The following is a 24,045-nucleotide window of genomic DNA, read 5'->3' as shown; positions in this document are numbered from 1 at the left end:
GTAATGTTTCTGAACAATGAAACTTCCCCTCTATTTGATATCATTGTGTGAATTCTTGGTTTATTTGTGGTGCATTTTATTTATGTTAAATTTGCAGTATATCTGCAAAGAGATAGGACTATGGAATAATGGACATTCTGAAAGTGCAGATTTTACCACAGGCCATGTTAAGGCCTTTTATGTATAATTTCCACATGGAAGGTAGCACGTGAAATGAAGTATCTCTATTTTAAAAATCACCGTGTTTAGATGCATTTACTTAAGACTCAGTGAAAACAGATCTCTAAATTAAAATATTTATGGGGGAAAAAAAAGTTTTTTAAAAAATCCCGGTTTTTATGGTAGCCACACTTGGCCCAGCACAGTTAACATGCTTTATCTCCATGTAGAAGCCGTGAGAGAGTTCCTAATAGCTAAATTACTCTTTGTTGATGTACAGGCCATATACAACTGAGTAGGACTAGAATGGATAGTAGCATGTTTTAATTGAAGTTCTCATATGAAGTCCTTGATTTATAATTTATAAATCAAATTGCCCAAGAAAAATATGGAAGGGGAAAAAGCCCTTAATATAAGTAGAAGTGACAGAGCTAGTGTCAGTTACGTGAGCAACAATATTGACTCTGCTATATGAAGAGAATTAACATGGGTAAAGGGAAAAATTAAACCAAATAAACTGTCCCGGCCCTTGTGAGTTTAAATTTTTCATAAATATCGGTGTAAAGTTCATGCTTCAGGCTGTGTGGTCGTCAGCCTGTTCCAAGGTTTACTCATTTTATAAACAATGCCGGTGCTGAGCTTTGGCAGTGGATTTGCGGAGATCTTACTCTAGCCTCACCTTCAGAAGCACATCATCAGTTAGAGATGTTTCAATAGCATTTGCTTGTATTTTCCTTGCTCTGAAGGTGAGGTTAGTACCTGTCTCCTTTGAGGACCCAGAGTTCAAGTCGTCCTTCAGCCAGTCATTTTCTTTGTATGTCAAGTATCAAATGGCCATACACCAGGATCCGCCCGATGAATGTGGGAAGACCGAGGTACCGTTCACTAAACATTTTTTCCTATGCTGAGGTTGTCTGTGAAGGAGCATACTGTATAACCTTCTTATGCCATTTTCTTAAGTGGAGCCATCTGTTAAGTGGAGCTGATGGTCCTTGCAGGGTGTATTCCTGAACTTTTGTGAAAACGAGCCATACATGTGATCATTTTAAATCCCTCAGAAAAAAAGGATGTGTTCTTACTTAGTGTTCTCTCCAGGAGCCCGAGGGTCGCGTGTTTCTAGACCAGTCGTTGGGCTGTCAGCCGACGTCACCAGATGCACTGTGTGCCACAGCCCACAGGGAGGCGTCTCTGTCCTCGAGGGATTGATGTTCACACGGGGAAGATGAACCAGTGAACAAATAGAGCTTAACAAGAAGCACGTGGAAGAAACTGAGTACTTTGAGCTTGTATCAGTTCAGTTCAGTCAGTCAGTCGTGTCCGACTCTTTGTGACCTCATGGACTGCAGCGTGCCAGGCTTCCCTGTCCATCACCCAGGGTTGAGGTTGTTCGTATAGAGCATCATTTGACAAGCCTTTATTGAGGGCTTGTGTGTTCCAGCTGCAGATATGTAGATGAGTAAGAGGTTGCTTACTTTTCAAAGCTGGATGGTGATGTCTTGGAAGAAAGATGCCAACAGATGCAGAAGGATTGAAGTTTTGATTTTTGTGTCTTTTTAATAACACAGAATATGTTAGCTTAAAAAAGATGGTTGATAGGGCAGGAGGTAATGCTGCATGTTCCCTGTGAGAAGGCTGACTCTGGTCTCCCAGAGCCTTTCTAGTTAAAGTGTAATCTGCAGACCAGCAGCATCGGTGTCACTGGGAACACAGAATCTCAGGTTTCCCTTCAGACCTACTGAGTCAAAGTCCACATTATGAACTAGGTCTCCAGGTGATTTCACATGCACGTTCTGATTTGAGAAGTGCTCCCACAAATTCCCTTTTGAGACCTGTAGCAGTGCATGGTAGCATTTATAGGTAATGGATTCTGCCAGGTGCAAGAAGGTCTCCTTTGATATTCTCAGGAGGTCTTAATTCCTTTCTGCACATTACTCTTTCCTACTACCCTTGAGATTCTGGCCTTGTGCCTGCCTGCTTCCCAGGTATAGATAGTTGGGCCAGAACACATCTGATGTGTTTCCGCTAAACTTCGACTGCTCCCCCCTGCCCCGACTCCATTTTTGGGCTTCAGGCCTCTATGGAGTCCATTCCATTGGGGAGACAGATGGGTAAGCAGTTCCAGTGCCATTCGAGTTAGTTGGTGGATTAGTAAGGAAAGCCACCTTAGGGTTTTCTGAAGGAAGTGACATCTGAGCCAAGTCCAAAAAGATAAGGGCCACTTAACATCCAGGCAGGCTCTAGGGCAGTGTTGTATTTAGGCTCAAGGTTTATTTGAGGTTTTTTAAAATAGCTTACATTTACATTCACTACCATCAGCAGTAGGGAACTCTGAATACGTGATTTGATCTTGTGTTTACGTTGAAATACATAGTGTATTTCTTTATTGTAACCAAATCAGTTCAGTTTAGTCGCTCAGCCGTGTCCGGCTCTTTGTGACCCCATGGACCGCAGCACGCCAGCATTCCCTGTCCATCACCAGCTCCGGAGCTCGCTGAAACTCATGTCAATCGAATTGGTGATGCCATCCAACCGTCTCATCCTCTGTCGTCCCCTTCTCCTCCTGCCTTCAGTCTTTCGTAGGTTTGCCTTATTGATTCCTTTTATAGCATCACACACTTGGAGAAAATTCATACTGGTGGGAAAGTTTGTGATTGTTTAGTGCTTTGATTTCATACAAGTGAGTATATTTGGCTTTGATAAGTTTTTTAACTTCATTCGTAGTGTTTTATTTATCTTGCATCTAACTGAATTCATATGGAGTTTTCAGAGATGTTTGAAGTGATACTGTTTTTCGTATGGGTCAGTTTGTCACGTCTCTGAATGTAGTTTCTAAGAAGCAGCATGAGATAGTAGTTTGTAAGTCGAGACTGTGCTGTGCTTTTATTTCTTTATAAGAGTTTTGTTGTTTAGTCACTTAAGTCGTGTCTGATTCTCTGTGACCCCATGGACTGCAGCACACCGGACTTTCCTGTCCTTCATTGTCTCATTGGGGTTTGCTCAAACTCATGTCCGTGGAGTCGATGATGCCATCTAATTTTGTCATCCTCTGTCATCCCCTTCTCCTCCTGTCCTCAATCTTTCTCAGTATTGGGATCTTTTCCAGTGAGCTGGTTCTTTGCATCAGGTGGCTCAGTTATTGGAGCTTCAGTTTCAGCCTCAGTCCTTTCAATGGATAGTCAGGGTTGATCTCGTTTAGGATTGATTGGTTTGATCTCCTTGCTGTCCAGGGGACTGTCAAATGTCTTCTCCAGCACCACAGTTCGAAAGCATCCCTTTTTCAGCACTCAGCATTCTTTATGGTCCAGCTCTCATATCTGTACATGACTACTGGAAAAATTGTGCTTTGACTATATGGACCTTGGTAGTATAATTCACATACTATATAATTTACCCATTTAAAGTATATGACTGAATGGTTTTTAGTATATTCAGAGTCATGCAGCCATTATCACTAACGCCAGAAGGTTATCATCATCCAGAAAAGAAACCTCATCCCCAGAGCGGTCAGTCCTCATTATCCTTCAGACAGCACAGCTCTAGGCGACCGTATTCCACTTTCTGTTCCTGGATTTCTTTAATGTGGACAATTCAGGTGGATGAAATTGTGTCATACTGGTCTCTTGTTGACTGGCTTCTTTCGCTTAGCATGTTTGCAGGCTTCATCCATGTTGCAGCGTGTGTCAGTACTTCATTCCATTTTGTGGCAGAATAATATTTCGTTGTATGGATATGCCAGATTCTGTTTCTCTGTTCATCCATTGATGGCCATTTGGGTTGTTTTCATTTGGGGCTTATATAGAAAGCATTGCTATGGATATTCATGGACAGGTTTTTATGTATTAATAGGCATATGTTTTCATTTCTCTTGGGTATATACCTAGGAGTGCAGTTGCTAGGTCATAGGAACAAATAAATATAAGTAAATAAAAACTCTGTGTTTACCTTTTGAGGAACTGCCATACTGTTTTTCAAAGTGCTACCCTTTTTAAATTCTTTGTCATCCGAGTTGATGTGAAGTGGTATCTCATTGAGGGTGTGTTTATTTTTTTGGCTGTACCTCAGCACGTTCCCCAACTAGGAACTGAACCTAACCCCCTGTGTTGGAAGCGCAGGGTCTTAAGCACTGGACCACTAGGGAAGTGCCTTCATTGAAGTTTTGATTTGCAAAGAAAATGGCATCCCACTCCAGTATTCTTGCCTGGAGAATCCCATGGACAGAGGAGCCTGGCAGGCTACAGGCCGTGGGATCACAAGAGTTGGGCACGACTTAGTGACTAAACCACCACCACCAATAGCTAATGATACTGAGCATTTTTTCACATGCTTTTCAGGGCAGTTTATATATTTTCTTTGAGTAAATGTCTGTTTACATATTTAGCCCATTTAAAATTTTTTGCCCATTTAAAAAATACTAGAAAAATATTAGATATTTTAAAGTAATAAGAATATTCTTAAAAGATTAGAAAATATCTCCCATTCTGTGGATTATCTGTATCTCTAGTAGGATTTTTTATTTTAAAATCCATTTTGTTTGATGTTGGTATAGCCATTCCATCTTCTTGTGGTTCCTGTTTGCATGATATATCTATACTATTTTATTGTCAGTCTGTAGTCTTTGAGTTTCAGGTATGTCTCTTTTAGTCACTGTGTATTTGGGTCTTGTTTTTTTGTTTGTTTTAATTTGGAGGGAGAGCAGTCTCTTCCACTTAGCTGAAGTTTAATCAATCCATATTTAATGTTGTTAATGATGGAGTTGGATTTACGTCTTCATTTCACGTTTGTTTTATGTTTCATGTCTTTCTTTTATTTCTTTACTGTTTTCTTTTGCGCTAAACGAATATTTTCTAGTGTAGGATTTCAATTCCTCTAATTTTTTCACTATGTATTTTTTGAGATGTTCTCTTAGCAGCTGCTCTAGGCTTACCATATACCTATTGACTTACAGGAGTGACTTCAGATTTATGCCAGCTTGAGTCCAGTGAGGAATAAAATGCTATTGCTGTTGAGCTCCAGTCCCTCCTCTCACTTTGTGTGCTATTTATAATTTATATATGTTGTGATCTCAATATATGTTGTTTAGTTATTACCTTATATGACTTTATGTCTTTTATAAAGCTGAGAGGAGAAATAGGAACAAGTATTTATTTATGATTGGTTAAAATTAACCTTAACTTCCATTTCTGGTTCTGTTCATCTGTTCCTGTGTATTTGAGTTACCATCTAATACACTTTTCTTACTGCAGTTCACCTTTGTTTCCATCCACCTTCTTTACAATGTTGTCAAATATATTACTTTTCTATATGTTACTGTCCCAACAATGCAATTATATACGTATCGTTTGATGCATTTGGTTTTAAAATCAGAGAAGAAAGGAGAATATGCATTTGTATTCGAGAAGCCTCTGATGATACTCCCTGGAGTCTCAGCCTTGGGCATTGCACAGTCACCCCACAACGACAGTGGTTTTAGTAGTGTTCTCTTTGTCTCTTTCCCTGATCTCTCAGTTAAAGTGTTTGTTGTTTCACATCTAGGTCTTAGGCTCCACCATTTGCTGACTGGTTGCTGTATTTTCAACAGTGCCCTGGAGCATAAATTGCTCTGTAGTTTGATTTATTAAATTTAGTTGCCTTTGCAGCTTCAGTTCTTGAGGCCAGTCTTTGAGGTTTTTTCCTGACCCCCTGCTTAGTTGCTCAAGCCGTGTCCAGCTCTTTGCAGCCCTTTGGACTATAGCCCACCAGACATCTCTGTGCATGGGGTTTTTCAGGCAAGAATACTGGAGTGGGTCGCTGTTTCCTTCTCCAGGGCATCTTCCAACCCAGAGACTGAACCTGTGTCTCCTGTGTTGCAGCTGGATTCTTTACCTGCTGAGCCATCAGGGCTCTTCTTCACTTTCTCTTTTCTTTCCACTTTCCTTCTGGTAAGCCAGCTGGCCTACAGTAGCTTGAGAGAGAGAGAGAGAGAGAGAGAAGAGTGGAGAGAGAGAGAGATTGTGTTCGTCCCTGTTCTTACAGCCCTCCTGCGCCCCCTTGTGTCCATGCTTTGGAGCTGCGAGCGGGGACCGTTCCTTTCCGCTTTATGAACAAGGCACTGGTCAGGAGCTTGGTCCTAGTTCTGATCTTTTTTAGGTAGATTATTAAACTTGGGGCTCATTAAGAGGGAATTTTAAGACCTGTGAGCTGCCCTAATGGTAGTTCTGTGTAGGGAGATGGTCACTGCTGTAGGTGACTCCTTTACTTGCTGGCTTTTTATCCTAGAAATTCTTCCTTCACTTGGCAAATTCTTGCTCTCAGATAAGAGTCAGCTCTCTGTGGCGCTGGCTGCCTAGAGAGACTGATGTGGACATGCTGCTCGGCTTCTCAGTCTCCAGGTGTGGCATTCCTCTCGTGGAGCAGGAGTTTTCCTTGTACTTGGCTACAGTTTTCTACGTGAGTAACCAGCTAGTATTCCAGTGCTCAGAGACAAAGAAAAGCCAGAAAAGTTCTCTGGAAAGTTCAAATGATCTGACCTGCTTTCCTGGCTCCAGGCAGCAGCTCTGTTTTGTGGTTTTGTCCATATAATGGGCCAAACTAATTTAATTATGTTCAAGAAAATACATTTTTGCTTTTGTTGTTGTAAAACATTTGAAGTAAATAACAGTCAGCATACTAACTTGGGAACTTTAAGCAACCATATCAATGCAGAAAATCCATTTTTAACTCTGTTGGTAACTGTAAAATAAAATCACTTAGGCACCCCAAGAAGTAGGTTATTTTTTGAGAGATTTGATGAGGCTATAAATAAATATAGATTGCTTTGACATCCAGAACAGCAAGTCAGTTCTTTTCAGTAACATCTTTAGAAAAGCAGCACATAATTGCAGGGGGTGAGATTGTATGAGACTTCATAAGTGATTCTGTGCGTTTGCTTCCATTACTGTGTTCAGTCATTCAGGTAGATACCAGATTTTCAAAACAGAATACTATCTAGATAAAATAAAGCAGGAGTAATTTGTGACCTGTCTTTTGTATAATGCAATATAAAGCCAGCATTTAAGAATATTTATTTTTCAAAATACAAGTAATTCCATAGGATACAAATATGGGATTTTTAGCTAAAATTTTACTATGTTATAGATAATACCATTATCTAATAGTATTCACTGCCAGTAGATCTCAGCTCTTCTAAACTGTGTGAAGAACAGGCTGTAGCCATAGCTCCAGTAGTCGCATTACAATTCTGAGGCATTGGCTGAATGGTTTTCTAGATTTTATTATGGACTTTCAGACAAAGGGAAATTGAGAGAATGCTGTACTGACTGCCTTGTTTCCATCATCTAGATTCAACACGGGTTAGTTTTCTCTGTTTGCTCTATCTCTTTTTGTGTGTTGAATCATTCTTTGTTGTTTTTATTTTTCCTTGATTGGATGTATTGTAGTTTATTCACGCAATCCCTAGTTAATGGACTGGAACTTGTTTCTAATCTTCTGCTGTTTTAGATAGTATACTTTTGTCATTGTGCCTTTGGGTGGAAGTGTATTTTTTGCTTGATCTGACCTGTGCATCAAAGGACAAGAGCTCATAGAATTTTGCTGGTTATTGCCAAATTCCCTCCATGGTTGTACTGTCTTTACTCCAGAGTATGAGAATGTCTTTCTCCATAGCACTCCCAAACGAGCTGGTCTCAGACTTTGTGGATTTTTTTTTTTTTTTTTTGTATCCTTAGTTTTTAGAGTATGGAAAGGATGTTAGGAAGAAGTGTCTTATTTTGGGTGACCTCTGTGATCATAAGCTGAAATGTATATAAAGAATTTTGTATTTATACTTTATATAATTTAATGAAACAGGTGAGAGACTGATGCTGATGGGAACAGAAAAGTGGAAAGAAGTAAGCCGAAGCATCTAAGGGATCATGAAGTCGACAGGACTGTTGTCCTGACCAGGAATATTTATAACGATGAGGTTTAAAAATAATGTTTCTAAGAGTGTCTTTAATGACTCAACATTTTTCTCAATTAGAATAGGGATCTGCTGTATTAAATTTAATGAGTGAGTCCAGCTTATTTCCTTAATAAAACTCTTAAGCAGCAATAGGTTAGACCTTGTCTGGTCTATAAGAAGTCTGTCCTCAAGAGGTTGGCTTACACTGTGTCCCTTTCTGTCCTCATTGTAGGATAATCGTGTGATGTGATTTTGTGTTTATATGTGTGTATATCATATCATAGTTGAATTATTATAGAATTAAAGGGAATTTAATTTAAATTTTAAGAGCAGTATATATTCCTATCTCTCCTTTTTTTTAAAAATATGTATCATTTAGTGCTTAGATAGTTTGATACGGAACAGCTCTTCCTCTCTTTTTGAATTTGGAGGTACTGTGTATACAACTGAACACAAAGCGGAACAAAAGGAGTCAAAACCAAGCTTGCGATTCTCTGCTCATGTGACACGAACCAGCTTTGTATACTGCCTGAGATACAGTTGGGGTTAGTATGGAAAGTAAGCCTGGCTTGAGTGATTTGCTCGTCAGGTCGCTGTGTGGCAGTGTATTGGGCGCGTCTGGTGTCATGTGGGGAGGGCCCTCTGGTGGCACCGTTGCTATCTGCCCCCTCTTCATTGCCGACCACTCCTTGGTTGGGGTGAGGGGCTGGGCAGATGCTGCCTTTGGGTTGTGACTTCTCTGACTTTATTCTTCACAAGGATTGTTCACAAGGATCTTTCTTGAACTGCTTGTTCTGTGGCTTTGTTATCTGCAGTGGACACCTGCCTCCTTTTAATAAGTCCCTGTTACAGGTCTATACTGGGCTTCCCTTGTGGCTCAGCTGGTAAAGAATCCACCTGCAATGCGGGAGACCTGGGTTCGATCCCTGGGTTGGGAAGATCCCCTGGAGAAGGGAATGGCTACCCACTCCAGTATTCTGGCTTGGAGAATTCCGTGGACTGTATAAGTCCACGGGGTCGCAGAGTCAGACAGGACTGAGCGACTTAGCTTTTCACTTTCACAGGTCTGTACTACAGAGAACTCCCTCCTATAAGCACGCTGTTCTCTATCTAATTAAACAGAGGAGGTTATCAGGCTTCGTGGTCACTCTGTTCCATGTTTTCATTTTCCCTTTTTTTGTGTCACACATTCACAAGCTGGCAACAAGAGAATACGATGGTGGGAGATGAAAGTGGTTTATCCCCTGCTCGATGTCTTTGTCAACAGTAAAGTCACTTTTCTGGCATAGGTCACAGAGCCCATCATCTTTGTTTCTCTTTAGATTGTTTGAAACACAGCGCTCTTTGAATCTATGGATGAAGATAGTGGAAATGTTTTCCTAGGCCACAAGCACACAATTGAATAACACCAGACAGTTACTCTCTGTTTGTTTGTAGGTAGTCATGACATCAACGGTGTCACTTACCATTTATTGTAAAATCTTTAAACAGGCTTTTTAAAAAGAAAAAGATGAACAAACTTTGTTTTTTACAGTAGTTTTAGATTAAGAAGCCGTTTTGGAAAGAAGTTCACATATTATTTGAGAGACATCACTAGGATTAATAAATCTGAATTATGTATTTTTACCTTAATATTATAAAGAACCTTAAAATGGAAAATTTCAGGCGTTTGTAGAGATAATAGTGCAGTGAACTCCGTATGCCCATTGCCCAGCTTCAACACTGTCAGCACTTAGCCTTGTTTCCGCTTGCCACCTTTTGTTTGTTGTCCCTGAAATTATGCTCTTTTATCTATAAATACTTTTTTTTCCTGCTTATTCCATCAGGCAGTCTTACATAACTTTAAAAGTTACAGTGATTGAGGTAATTTCATGCTATCCTGCTTTCTCAGAAAGCACTGTTTTCTAAAATTAGTTCAGAGAACTTACTGTGAGAGACTCACACATCAGGAGACCTCTGCTTCTGAGGGATATTTATTTTGGGGAAAGTTGTGTTAGAGTCAGGCCTGAAGGATAAGACGGTAAGCGTGGTAAATAGAAGGTTGCCATGGGTCTCTTCTGACCCCTGGAGAACTAAGAGGAAGCAGTAGTGTGTTGAGAGCACCAGACTGTTGTCTCACTCCAGCCGCCAGGTGGTGCTCTAGATACAGAACAGGTTTGCTCTGAACATCAGGCTCGGTCCCTATGGGGTGTGTCTTTACAGCCTAAGAAGTATGGATGTTTTTCTTCTGCCATTTATAAGACTGACTTTGCATTGAGGCATTGAACATGATAATTACAAATGATTCTTTGCTTGTTAAAGATGTAAGTATTTTCCAGCACTTAACCTAGAGAGGAGCTTTCAGATTTGTTTTCCCTTCTTAATAGCCTTACTCTATGTATATGAAAATAATAACAGCCTATGTTTAGAAACTTATTCAGTGTATTGTACTGACATTTTCCTTCAATTATGCAGAGGAACCAGACAATTTTGTATAGGATAGGTATATACTATTTTATAAATACCTAACTGTCATAATCAATAGAATTTGAGTGATGGCAAAGGGTGAGCATTTTGAAATCTTAAGATATTTTTTCAGGCTACTTTTTGAGTAAAGTAGAGGGCTTGAAGTAGAGGGCAACATTTGTACAATTTAGTCAAAAAAGCCACAGAGAGTAACTTTAGGGGAAGAAAAGGCAGCGTGAGGGCATGTGGTACGCAGCAGTGCTGTGAGGGCAGAGCACGCCTGCGGCCAGGAGGGCCACTGTCACAAGTCTTGCTCGGCGTTCTGGGACAGAAGGCGGCCCCTGTGAGCAGCCCCTAAGTCAGGACAGTTTTGTGTCATAATCTCTCTCGAGGTGTGCTGCATGACATTTTTTATTAATAATAGTTAAATCATCAAGGTTGTAAAATCATTTACTTAAATTAGAGCAGAGGCCATGGTTCTATCCCCATGTCATACTGTTAATTCTGAGGAAGATGCATAGGGGTAGAGTTAAACCAGCAGTGGGAACATTTTTTCCTAAAAGTTCTTTCTTTAGGTCAAGAATTTCCAAAACTTGTCTCAGATCATAAAATCGTAGCATCATAAAGCATTAGAGATAGGACCTTCATGATTGTGTAGAGGGTATGGGTAGGGTATGGATTCACTCCTCTTACTTAGAGAATTAATTTGTCTAGGGTAACACAGGTGGTGAGTGGCAGAGCAGTGTCTCCAAATTTAAGAGCTTTTTGCACTAGACCATGGTGTTGCCATGTGAAAGCATAAAAGTGGGCCGAAATAATTAACCTCAAATAACTGACACCAGTGAATGAACTGTTCAACATAAAGCAAAATTTCCAGACAATTGAAACATTTTCATTGTTAAGATTTTATGTATTCTGACCATTTGAAATGAGTCTTTTCCAAATGTGTCGTGTTCTTCCCTGCCTTCTGTCCCAGAACGCTGAGCAAGACTTGTGACAGTGGTCCTCCTGTCCACAGGCATGCTCTGCCCTCACAGCATTGCTGTGTACCACATGCCCTCACACTAACTGCTTTTTTTTCCCCTAAAGTGACTCTATTTCATCCTGTTTCCCTTCTCTTTCTGTGCTTGGTTTTTGCGGTGTTTGTCTAGTTTGGCATTCTTGCCCTTCCTAATTTGTGGTTTCTTGATGTGTTTGTAAAAATATTTATTGAGCACATGCTGTGTGCCTTGTGGTGTCTGAGAGGCGTTTGCTCTGGTCAGCAAATGAGTGAGTAAGTCAGATCAGTGTTCCCTTGCTCCTGTGGCGCTCACATCCTAGGGTGGGAGGGAGTGGTCAGAGGTAGTCATTTGAGAGTAGCTGTACTAAATGAGCAAATTACACAGTAGGTCAGCAGCGGGTAACTAAAGGAAGGCAGAACAGGTGTAAGAGAAGAGTGGATCACCAAGTTAATTGTTAGTGAAGTTAACTAACAGTCAAGGGGAAAATGGGAAAGGGAGCTGGAGGGTTTCCTCTGCACGCTGGGGACAGAAGCACTAGGACCTGCCTTTTTGAGTCCTCATTTTAACCTGTTTTGCTTTCTTCTGGGGTTTGAATGTCTGAAATTCTAGAGTAGTTTGCTAACTGATCTCTTGAGGTATACTTTAATATTAATAGTTTATAGTTAATATGTAGCTACTTATACTGTCTTCTGGAAGCTAAAGAATGAGAGTTTGAGCAGGATGTTTGGTGTCAAATTTAACGCGTGGCACTGAGTGGATGCTGATTCTTGATTAACCACCTACAGGAGGAGAGACGTGCCCTGTGATAAATGATCTGGCTTGAATAGTGTGAAGATGATACCAGTACTAGTAGATAGCCTTGGTGTGTTTATCGTTCTGGACATTTTGGATGAGAATATTGATATCAGATAGTCTGAGGAGCATCACGGGTAACAGTGTGGACTCCGATCAGACACTTGGCTTAAGTCTCGTCTTCCCCACTTACTACCTGGAGCAGGTTTCTGCTTCCTCTGCTTCCGCTCTTCAGGTTCCTCGTTTGTGAGCATGGGGAGAACAGCACATGGGGCTCGTGAGAACTAAGTCAGGGCAAAGGTGCTTGGCTAGATAATCATCAGCTAAACGAGTTGCTGGGCTGTGGACGATGACAAGGCATTCGGAAGCATCAGAGACACTGAGCTCAAGGGCAAACAAGTGATACTTCTGGTTCGTCCAGCCAGCATTTGCAAATTATAGTTTTCCTCGTTTTGTTCTTCCATTTTAATTCTTATATTTGTTTGAATTAAAAGATGTCATATGTTTTAAATTTTAATATTAGAATTAGTTCTTTCAAAAGAAAGAAGTAGTAATACTCAAACCATTCAGTTTGGTTCATCAACGTGTAATTTTACTCTTTAAAATCCTATTATACCACCTGCAACTTCTAAAATATATCATTTGGTGAAGATTCATGTGTATATTTCTTAATTGCTTTACTTAGAACTGGAAATAAAGGAACTGTGGATGTTTCTGTGCCTTGCCTCTGGTGGTGGAGCTTCTTGCTTACTCTGCGAATAGATCCCTCCTTTTGAAAATAAGCTATGTTTTATTAGACCGCCATAATCTGTGGTATAATTTGTGTTCATACACTGACTTATAAAAATTCTCTGCCAGAGTCAAAAGAAATGCACAGTGCAGAGCGCCAGGAATGGAGTAGATGCCCCGTGGAGCGTTCATTGAATGAATGGGCGGCTGCGTTGACCATTTTTCAGAAACAGCTGTAGAGAGAACTCACTGTTGCCAAATGGAAAACTACAAGAAAGAACATGTGTTCTTGAAACCTGTGATGTGAAACCAAAGGGAAATTCATATGATGTCAAAGCTCTTGACAGTTGTCTTGTACAAAGTAAAAGCTGAGGGAGAGTGTTGAGAAAGTTAAGTACATTTTAGTGTGTGCAGAGCTCACGTGAAAGGGATCATCTTGTTGGGAGCACCATTGCCGTTTGTCTGTAGTTTTTGTATTTCAGGTCTGCTTTTTCCATTAAGTCTGAGGAGCCTCTGGTTTTACAACCTCCTGGTAATGACTTGACAAGTGAACAATGCCACCTATTGAGGTCTGGCTGGCCTAAACAAGGAAAGTTTGTGTTTTTGCTGTGGAAATTCATTTGATATGCCAAATAGCTTAGCTAACTGCTTGCATGATTAAAAAGCAGTTGATTTCCTTCCAGTCAGTAGTTAATTATAAAAGTAAAATATATACGTTATATATGTGATTTTTAAAATCCAGAATATGTCTAGGTCTATAAATGTTGTCTGTAAAGTAACATACACACTGGCTTTTCCATGACAGTCATTCTAGAAATAGCTCAAAGTTTCACACTTAGAGTGGCTCCTGGTCTGTGGAGGAGTGTGATTGTTCTGTTCAACCAGTCATATAAAGGTGTGATTCCCAGCATGTTCCAGTCACCATGGTAGGTCTTGGGGATGCGTAGATGAATAAGACATGGTCCTCTGCACATTTTAGCTAACCAGTATTTTAAAGATTTCTTTTCAGAAGTTTGCATTAATGTTTAAAATATTAAAATAGCAATAATATTTAAAGAGTATTGGAAATACGGGGTTGCCTCAAAAGTTCAGAGCTTTTTGGTCAATCCAGTATATGTACCTGGCATGATGTGGAGATATTTGGTCTTGCTTGGAATTGGTTGGTCTGATACGTATGGAAAGTAGTGCCTATAACCATTATTAGTATGGTTGTTAATATAGTCAAGTATTTTTAATAATTCAGTTGCTGATAATATATTCAGTTTCTTAGTGTGTGGCCAGAGAGCTTTTAAAGTAAATTTTAATTTGGCTGTGCTTTTTTGCTAATTTTTATTTCTAGGTTTTGTGGTATTTTCTGCTATCCCTAATTCATGTCATTCACATATTTGAAAGATACCCATTTTTCAAGGTCAGTTTGAATTCTTTTATCAACTTATTGCCATTTAAGTGATACCTAGTTTTGTCCTCAGTAATCTGTTGAGTAGTTGCTCATCAGAAATAATATTGGAAGTTTCTCTGCAGGAAATTAAAGGAGTGTATTGAGGACATAGGTGGTCCTGGGGAGATCTGATGAAAAGGACACTGGTGTTTCTTCACTTGATACCAGCTTTATGTTACCGATGACTGCATCTCTGTGGCATCTCACCTTGGGCAGATGACCCAGTTTTGCAAAGTAACCAGTGGCCATGAAGACATAATAGGCAAAAAGAGTTGAAAATTCATTTACTTGTTTATGAATTGATTAATCCAATTTACAAATGAATGAGTGCATCTAGGCAGTTAAGCCGCACGTATTTGCTGAGTCCCTGCTGTGTGCCGGGTGTCACTTTAGGCTCCGAGGATGTAGCACAGGGAAGGGGAGAGAAACGCTCTTTCCCTAGAGGAGATTATGTGATAGTGAGGAGGATGGTTGGAAGGAAAGTTATGACCAACCTAGACAGCATATTAAAAAGCAGAGACATTACTTTGCCAACAAAGGTCCGTCTAGTCAAGGCTATGGTCAAAGAGATCCAACCAGTCCGTCCTAAAGGAGATCAGTCCTGGTTGTTCATTGGAAGGACTGATGTTGAAGCTGAAATTCCCAATACTTAGGGAAGAGCTGACTCATTTGAAAAGACCCTGATGCTGGGAAAGATTGAAGGCAGGAGGAGGAGAGGACGACAGAGGATGAGATGGTTGGATGGCATCACTGACTCAATGGACATGGGTTTGGGTGGACTCTGGGAGTTGGTGATGGACAGGGAGGCCTGGCGTGCTGCGGTTCATAGGTTGCAAAGAGTCGGACACGACTGAGCAGCTGAACTGAGCTGAGGAGAATGAATAAACAAGTATGCTGCACAGTGTCAGGAGAATGTGCGCTAACAAGAAAAGGGAAGAGGAGGTGAGAGACGGGGAATGGTGGTGGTGATAATTATATGAGGATGTCAGGAGCGGCTCTGAGGAGAGGGGCTCCTTGGCAGGCCCCTGGATGAAGAGCGTGCCCCTGTGTGCATCTCTGGGTGGTGCACCTCAGGCCTGACGTGGTCACAGGACAGCAGGGCACTGCTGAGGCTGGAAAACGGAGTAGGGTGTCTCCCGTCTCGTCTATGTCGCTTCTGAAGGCTTTGTTTTCTGATCTCCCATTTTTGCTGTTCATTGACTGGTATTCATTATCATAAAAATGTTCATGTTTTGTTGTAGACTTGTTACCTGAATACCTGCATATCACCACATGTCGCTGTTGTTTTATAGCACTCAGACTTGGACTTTGTTGCTTCCTTTGTCGATTCTAATGAATAGTGCTGTTTAGTCGTGGGTATAACAAAGGGAATCATGGATTGGAAAAAGCATCTAGGTTCTAACCCTAGTTTTGTTGCTGACTGCAAAATAATGTAACATTTCTGGACTACAGTTTAGGTATAAACTAAAGGAGTTGGATTAGATAACTGCCAAGATTCCTCTTAGTTGTAAAATTCTGATTTCAATGATTTTGACAAAAATTCCCCAGGAGAAATTGAATACTTTCTGTTTCCTTTTAAAAAAATAGTTTTTTAAAATATTGATTGATTGATTTGGCTGCACTGGGTCTCAGTTGCTGCTCACGGGCTTCTTTCTTTGCCGTGAGTGGGGACTACTCTCTAGCTGCAGTGTGCGGGCTTCTCACTGCGGTGGCTTCTCAGTGTGGAGCGCAAGCTCCGGGGCCTGTGGGCTTCAGTAACTGTGGCCCGTGGGCTCCAGAGCACAGGCTCTGTAGTTGTGGTGCATGGGCTTAGTTGCCCTGCAGCACTTGGGATCTTCCCGGAGCAGAAATCAAACCACTGTCCCATGCATTGCAAGGCAGATTCTTAACCATTGGACTGCCAGGGAAACCCTAAAGTTAATTTTTAAGTTTATATATATTGAGGTACATAAATCTTAGATGTACAACTTATCAGGTTTTTACATATTATGTGCTCTTTTTGGACCTCCCTGAAATTAAAAAAAAATATATATATATATATATATATATATATTTTCCATCTGTGGTTGATTGAGTCTGTGGATGGAAAAGTATGGAGGGCTGCCTGTACATGTATATTCTAAATATCTTTTCCCAATCTGGAAATGCCTATATTCAATACCTAGGCAAGTATTTTTAGAAGAATGGAATTTTAAAACTTTCCCATTTTATTGCATTTTTGTACACTTAATTTATAGATTAAGAAAGCAACAGATTTAAAGGTTTCTCTTAAACATAAAAATTTGGTCCCGACATTGACTTTAAAGAAATGCTAAGGTACCTTTTCTCTTAAACACACTTCTAAACTTACTTCCACACTTCTTGTGAGAGTTTTTTTAAATATTTTGTGCTGGTTCTTAACTTACTTAATATTACAAACAAGCAGGTGATAGGGTCCTGGGTTAGAATGATCCTCTCACTAGAGAAGCGAGCTGCTCAGCACACGACATTGCCAGCACTTGTGTCTGTCTCTAGTGGGTATTCCTTTTGGTGACTTTACCAAGAACTCCTTTTCTTTGCATTTTGATGTGAACTCTGTGGTGCTTTTTTCACTGCTGGTAGTGTTGAAAAGCAACAAAATTCTTTTAGATTCCATTCTCTTTGAATGCACCTCTTCAATAGAATTACGACTTTCTTCCCTGGATTTATAGACTCATGTTTCGAATGTAACCTTTTAATTTTAGAAACAAACACCAAAATTGGAGGTAGTAAATAATGAAGTTTTAATAAGTTCAGATGTACACTATTTGTGTTAATGGATACAGAGCCACTATTTATAAAATATTCAATTATTAGAGTGAACACATGAGGTAGGTGTTAGTGAATGACTTACTTATAGCTCAAATCCCTGTTGCTCTTAGAAATTGGGGGACGAGTTGCAAGTAGTAAAAGAACATGCACCGAAGTAGCTCACTAATTAGGATGTGCATCGGCAAACTGGAATCAACCCTATGAGCAAAACATTCACAGCTCACACTGTGTGTTAGTGTTAATGGACTTCTGTAATTCTGGGCAGGTATTAATCTTTTAAGAGTCATTTATTACAGTTCTTTTCATGGTGTGTACTTGAGCGTTAGTCCCTTCACCATTCCAAAGTGCTAAATATTACAAGGATCCCCTTAAGAGATATTATTGGCTGGGGACCACAACTCTTAATTAAAGTGGGGGGAAAGAGCCGTTGACTCATTGATAGTTTATATTAGATTTTTCAGACACTAAACAGCCATGCTGAATATTTTCAGTAAGCATTTCTACTAAGTATAGATGGGGAAAAACGGTTCAGAGCTGGCAGTGACCAGTGTTTCTTAGAATAAGTTTTGTGGAATATTGGTTCTGTGAAATGGTAATAAATGTTACATGAAATTAAAAACCAACCAACAAACAGAACTCTGGGTATGTAATTTTGCAAAGCACTAGATTGAATGAAGCTGGAGGGTTTTTTGTTTTTCCAGCTATATTGGGATACAGTATAGTTTTTCATTTGACGGCAGGGATTCTCAGGGCCTGTAATTTGTCTGTATATCTTGTACTTCTTTCTGTAAGATGAAGAAGGGGAGGTGAGACAGCAATAGTATGCAGCATTTCTCAAACTTATTTGGCCACGGAGTCATTTTTTAGAGTGTCTTGGGAACTTGGCATGCCAGAGGACACCATGGGTGAAGGTGATTAGGCTGAAATTGTTTTGTGGATAGAAAACTAAGACATAATTTAAGTACTCAAGTAGCTAGAGCTAGTAAGATTCCAGACTAATTCTTAGATCACTGTTCTTTCCGTCAGAGAGAAAAAGAAAATGTAATGGCTCAGAAGACATACGTTTAAATATGTTAGACTGTAAATAAAGCTTTCATTGTCATCTTTAAAGATTTACTGAAGCTTCATGTCCTGTCCAAGGTTCTAGGTCTAACCAGAAACGGCAGTACAGGTGGTCATGTCTTTCAGCTGCACTGCTCACAATTTGCAGAATTACCTAAATCTGCTCTTTTTACTGGAGAAGGCAATGGCACCCCACTCCAGTACTCTTGCCTGGAAAATCCCATGGATGGAGGAGCCTGGTGGGCTGCAGTCCATGGGGTCGCTAAGAGTTGGACACAACTGAGCGATGTCACTTTCACTTTTCACTTTCATTCATTGGAGAAGGAAGTGGCAATCCACTCCAGTGTTCTTGCCTGGAGAATCCCAGGGACGGGGGAGCCTGGTGGACTGCCGTCTTTGGGGTCGCACAGAGTCGGACACGACTGAAGCGACTTAGCAGCAGCAGCAGCAGCTCTTTTTACTCCCCGCTAAAATTAGGATAAACAGGGTCTTAGTTCTCAAGCCTTAGTTTTAACTTCCTATTATGTACAGGTTTAATTTTCATTCTGTTGATGACTTCTTAAATGGGATGAGGAGAGAGTTTAGCTTATTATAATTGACTCTTAATTAAAGCTTCCATATTCCTGATAGAAAAACTTTAATATTTTACATTTTGTATGATTTAGCTTGCTTGTTATAAAATTTTAAAGAAATATCTTATTAGATCATAGCCTAATATGGTCAGACTTCTTTTTTAAGAATTAGCCGTGACTGAGCATAGCACAGCATACCATGTATTGGGGTGACAGGCCAAGAAACAGGAGCAGCAGAAGTATTTTGTTAATGCAAGAAAATTCTGGATAATTCGTGTGAGCAGTTTTAAGATTAAGAATTCCTCTTTGACAAATAGGTACACCTCACTGATATTCATTGGTTTAGGGGAAAAGCTGTGGCTTACCTTATAAAATATGCTGTTTGGTGCTTCTTCTTTATATAGGAACTTAACATGATCCTTACTACACAGAAAAAGGCATTTCAGGAAGATATTAGCTTAAATTACTTATATGTTGGATATTTAATGTTATAAAGATAAATAGTTGATTATATTAATAGTTTTCCTGGGCTATTCTGGCAAAATTAATAGTGTGTATTCTTCTTTTTATTCCTCCACTCCTCTCTGCCCCCCGAAACTGTCATTGTTAATAACAAGTCTTGGAAAAAGAAAGAATTTACTCATTGTAAGTGACAGGAGGTTTAACTGCAATTTTGTGTCCTTGGAAAACTGTTTAGAAAATTTTGGTAAGCATTAAGTGCTTCTCTGAAAGGAATGATGAGGTGTTATGAGATAGGCTGCTGATGGTTAATAGAATAATGGTACTAGGAGTGGTGAGTGGGAATGTTGCAAGAGAAGCAAGGTGAGTGAGTGACTTTGTAGTGATAGTGTTGATCTGTATGTATCCCTTTCCTCTTTTTATTTTTTTTCCAGTTTTATTGAAAAATAAAAATAATTGACATATAGAGCTGTATAAGTTTAAGATATACAGTATAACGATTTGACTGACACCATGAACTGATGATCTTAATAAGTTTAGTAAGCATCCATCATCTCATTTAAGAAATCAAAAAAATTTTTTTCCTTACAATGAGAACTCTTAGGATTTACTGTTAAAAACTTTCATATTTAGCATAGAGCAGTGTTAATTATGTTTATCATGTTGTGTGCATAACTCTTGTACTTAATTATAACTAGAAGTTTGTACTTTTTGACTGCCTTTATCCAGTTTTCCTTCCCCCTACCGCTGCCTGTGGAAATCTGATTTCTTTTTCTATGAGTTTTTGTTTTTGAAGTATAACTCTTCTACAAGGCTACGTTAGTTCCTGTTACACAACATGTGATTTGATACTTCTGTGCGTTTTAGAATGATCACTGTGATAATTGTCATTATGATCTGTCACCGTGCAAAAGTGTTGCACCGTTCCTGACTGTATTCCACATACTGTACACCTCATACCTGTGACTCATTTATTTTGCAACTGGAAGTTTGTACCTCTTAATTTCCCCCAGCTACTTCTCTCCCCCCTCACCCTCTTCCCCTCTGGCAACCACCTGTTTGTTCTCTGTGTCTATAACTTTTCCTGTTTATTCATTTGTTTTGTTCTTTAGGTTCCAAATATGAGTGAAATCCTACTGTATTTTTCTTTCTCTGACTTCTTTCATTTATCATAATATCCTCTAGGTCTATCCATTTGTTGCAAATGGCAAGATTTCATTTTAATTAATTAAGTAATTGTTTAAGGCCACATGGCTTGTAGGATCTCAGATTGAAAGATTGAAAGGGATCAGAAGATTCCATTTTTTATGGCTGAGTGATATTCCATTGTGTGAGGACTTCCCTGGTGGTGCAGTAGTTAAGACTCCACGCTTCCACTGTAGGGGGCGCAGGTTCAGTCCCTGATCAGAGAATTAAGATACCCCAGATGCTGCGTGGCACAGCTGAAAAAGAAAGTTCCATTTAGGGGGGGTGAGAGGGAGGGGGGGAGAGGGAGGGAGGTGGGGGAGAGGGAGGGAGTGGGGGAAGCGGGGGGGGGGGAGAGAGAGAGAGAGAGAGAGTGAGTGTGTGTGTGTGTGTGTGCTGCCGTGAGCATATGGGTGCATATATCTTTTTGAATTAGTGCTTTCATATTCTTTGGTTAGATACATGGGAATGGAATTGTTTGATCATATGGGACATCTATTTTTAATTGTTTGAGGAATCTATACTGCTTTCCATAGTGGCTGTGCCAGTTTACATTCCTACCAACAGTGCACCTGGGTTCCCTTTTTTCCGCATTCTTGCCAGTACTTGTTGTTTGTTGTCTTTTTGGTGATAACCATTTTAACAGGTGTGAGGTTGCTGCCTCGTTGTGGTTTTGATTTGCATTTCTCTGATGATAAGTAATGTTGAGCATCTTTTCTTGTGCCTGTTGGCCATCTGTATATCTTCTTTGGAAAATGTCTAGTCAGTTCCTCTGCCCATTTCTTAATCCGGGTGTTTGTTTTCTTGATGTTGAGTTGTATATTTTGGATAGTAACCCTGTACCAGATACATCGTTTGCAGATATCTTCTCCTATTCAGCAGATAACCTTTTCATTATGTTGATAATTTCCTTCTCTGTGCACAAAGGTTTTTTAGTTTGAAGTAGTCTTATTTGTTTATTTTCGCTTTTATGTCCCTTGCCTAAGAAGACATCCCCCCCAAATATTACTAAGACTGATGTTGAAGAGTTACTGCCTCTGTTTTCTTCCAGAATTTTGTGATTTCACATCTTACATTTAAATTGAAATCTTTACATGGAGAAGAGACTTGTGGTTGCCAAGGAGGAAGAAGGGTTGGGGAAAAAGATTGGGAGTTTGGAATTAGCAGGTGCAAACTATTTTATATGAATGGGTTAACAATAGGGTCCTACTGTGTTGCACAGAGAACTGTGCTCAATATCCTGTGATAAACCATTATGGGAAAGAACAGAATTTATATATATGTATGACTAAGTCACTTGGCTGTACAACAGAAATTAATAGAACAGTGTAAATCAACTATACTTCAATAAAATATTTTTTAAAATAAATTTAAGTCTTTAATGCATTTAAAATTTACTTTTGTGCTTGATGTGAGAGAGTAGTCCAGTTTGATTCTTTTCCATTTAGCTGTCCAGTTTTCCCAACACCATTTATTGAGGAGACTGTCTTTCCCCCATTGTGTATTCTTGCCTCCTTTGTTTTAGCTTTATCTTTAATTTTTGCCATTTTAAGTATGGTGTGTCTTGTGTGTGATCTTTCAGTTGATCCTGTTTGGGCTCTCTGTGCTTCCTGCACTTAGATGTCTGGTTCCTCTTACAGGTTAGGGAAGCTTTCAGCTGTCGATTGTATGTGTATGTTCTCTACCCTTTGTCTCTCTCTCCTCCTTGTGGGACCCCTGCACATGAGAATGTTAGTTCTTGGAATGCTGCATGAGGTCTCTTAAGCTGTCCTCATTTCTTTTTTCTTTCTTTTTTAAAAAATTGATTGACTGATTGAGTTTTGGCTGCACTGGGTCTTTGTTGCTGCGTGCAGCTTTCTCTGGTTTCCTGGGCTCAGTAGTTGGCGCCTCACACTCTATAATGTGGGCTCAGTAGTTGAGGCGCACGGGCTTAGTTGCTCCATGGCATGTGGGATCTTCCCGGAGCAGGGATGGCGAACCTGTGTCCCCTGCATTGGCAGACAGATTCTTAACCACTGGGCCACCAGGGAAGTCCTTACTCTTTTTTTCTGTTTAGCTTCCGTGATTTCCATTGTTTACCTTCCAGCTTGCCGATCTCTTCCTCTCTGTCATCTAATCTACTGTTGATGCCTGGTAGTGTTATTGTTTATTTTAGTTATTGTATTCTTCATCTCTGTTTAGTTCTTCTCTGTATTTGACATTTTCTCCTTGTTAAACATCTGACTTCTCTGTTCATCTGTTCTGTCCCAGGTTCTTTGAGCATATTTAGGATCATTACCTTGACCTCTTTATCAGATAGATGGCATATCTCCTCTCCACTTCGTTCTTCTTCTAGGGTTTTATCTTATTCCTTTGTTTGAAACATATTCCTCTGTCACCTAATTCGCTGTCTTTATTTCTCTGTATTTGGTAGGGTGGCTACATTTTCTTCCTCTCTCAGGTATAGCAAGGGAGACACCCTTACAAATGGAGATTTCCATTACCAATGTATAATAAATGTTTTCTTGCAAAGAGGCGACTCCTGTTTGGTTTTCAGAGTTTTCCCCAGTCTGCTATATCTTAAAAATAACAAGCTTAAATAATATTCCAAACAGACACATTTTGGGGTGGCAGATTCTGCTCCCCTTACATTATAACTGGCTCTGTTTTCAGAGACGTTTACATTCAAGCAGAATTGAACCATTTTTGATACTGATCTAACTTCATGGTATTTGTTAAAAAGGTGTCTATTTTCGTTATCAATTTTAGTGTATATACAAAATGTACTTTACAAATTATATCTGCCTTTTTATGATTGTTGTTTTTTCAAAGTATTACCTTCTTTTCTGCTAAATATATTATGTGTCATTCATTACGAATGAATTTACTAAATATTAGTAATTAACTGGAGGGAAAATAGCAATGGGTTTTTCTGGTGCACTAAAGGAGGTGAAGCATTTTCATCCTTTCTCACGTCCTGTGAATAGGATGGTGAATGTGTGCCTTGTGATTTGTTTTTCTGTTTATACAGACTTGCTGATTGAGAAATTTATATATTTCATGTTTTGGCAGCATCAAACAGGAAAAGAATTTTTAGATCTGTTTTGAAAAAAACTGACAGGAATGTTAACATATATACATGACAAAGATGTAAATTATTTGAGTTTCAAGGAGACAGTAGTTTTCTTGGAGAGTATATGCTATTCTTTCGTTATTTAAAGTGACTTCTGTTAGACAAAAAATTAATCAGTCCAGTTGATCTAAGAAAGAAATAGAACCTTTTGTTTGTGAGCTAAAATGAGGATTATAACCTGGAAGCCATTCAGAAAGCTCCAAGAACTATTCTGCCTATTAGAAGTCAAAACAGTTATAGAACTTTTATGATAGAGGGGCCTGTGCATTAAATGATACACAATCCAGATCTGCAGGTACAAAGTGATGGGTCGTGTGACCCCTTACAGGATCAAGAAGGAATGTTATCTGTGAAGCACTTGTCTTGCTGGTGCTGGGAGGATG

General features: G+C 39.6%; 1 protein-coding gene across 15 annotated transcripts in view; it reads left to right on the top strand.

Moving 5' to 3' along the window:
• ATE1 (arginyltransferase 1) overlaps positions 1-24,045 on the top strand; it is a 160,920-nt gene that overhangs the window by 17,855 nt on the left and 119,020 nt on the right. For 7 of the 15 annotated variants that reach the window (XR_009597987.1, XM_060404528.1, XM_060404534.1 and 4 more), the window contains exon 7: positions 906-1,034. The exons of the other annotated variants lie outside the window; for them this stretch is intronic. Coding sequence is in view for 6 of the 7 variants with exons in the window: in XM_060404528.1 (XP_060260511.1) it covers positions 906-1,034 (129 nt within the window). In the remaining variant the exon portion in view is untranslated. The remainder of the gene's footprint in view (positions 1-905; positions 1,035-24,045) is intronic. 15 annotated transcript variants of the gene reach the window in all.

Source organism: Ovis aries, chromosome 22, assembly GCF_016772045.2.
Source record: "Ovis aries strain OAR_USU_Benz2616 breed Rambouillet chromosome 22, ARS-UI_Ramb_v3.0, whole genome shotgun sequence".
NCBI lineage: Eukaryota > Metazoa > Chordata > Mammalia > Artiodactyla > Bovidae > Ovis > Ovis aries.
The sequence above is the reverse complement of the archived record's forward strand: the minus strand, read 5'-3'. Positions and strand labels throughout refer to the sequence as shown.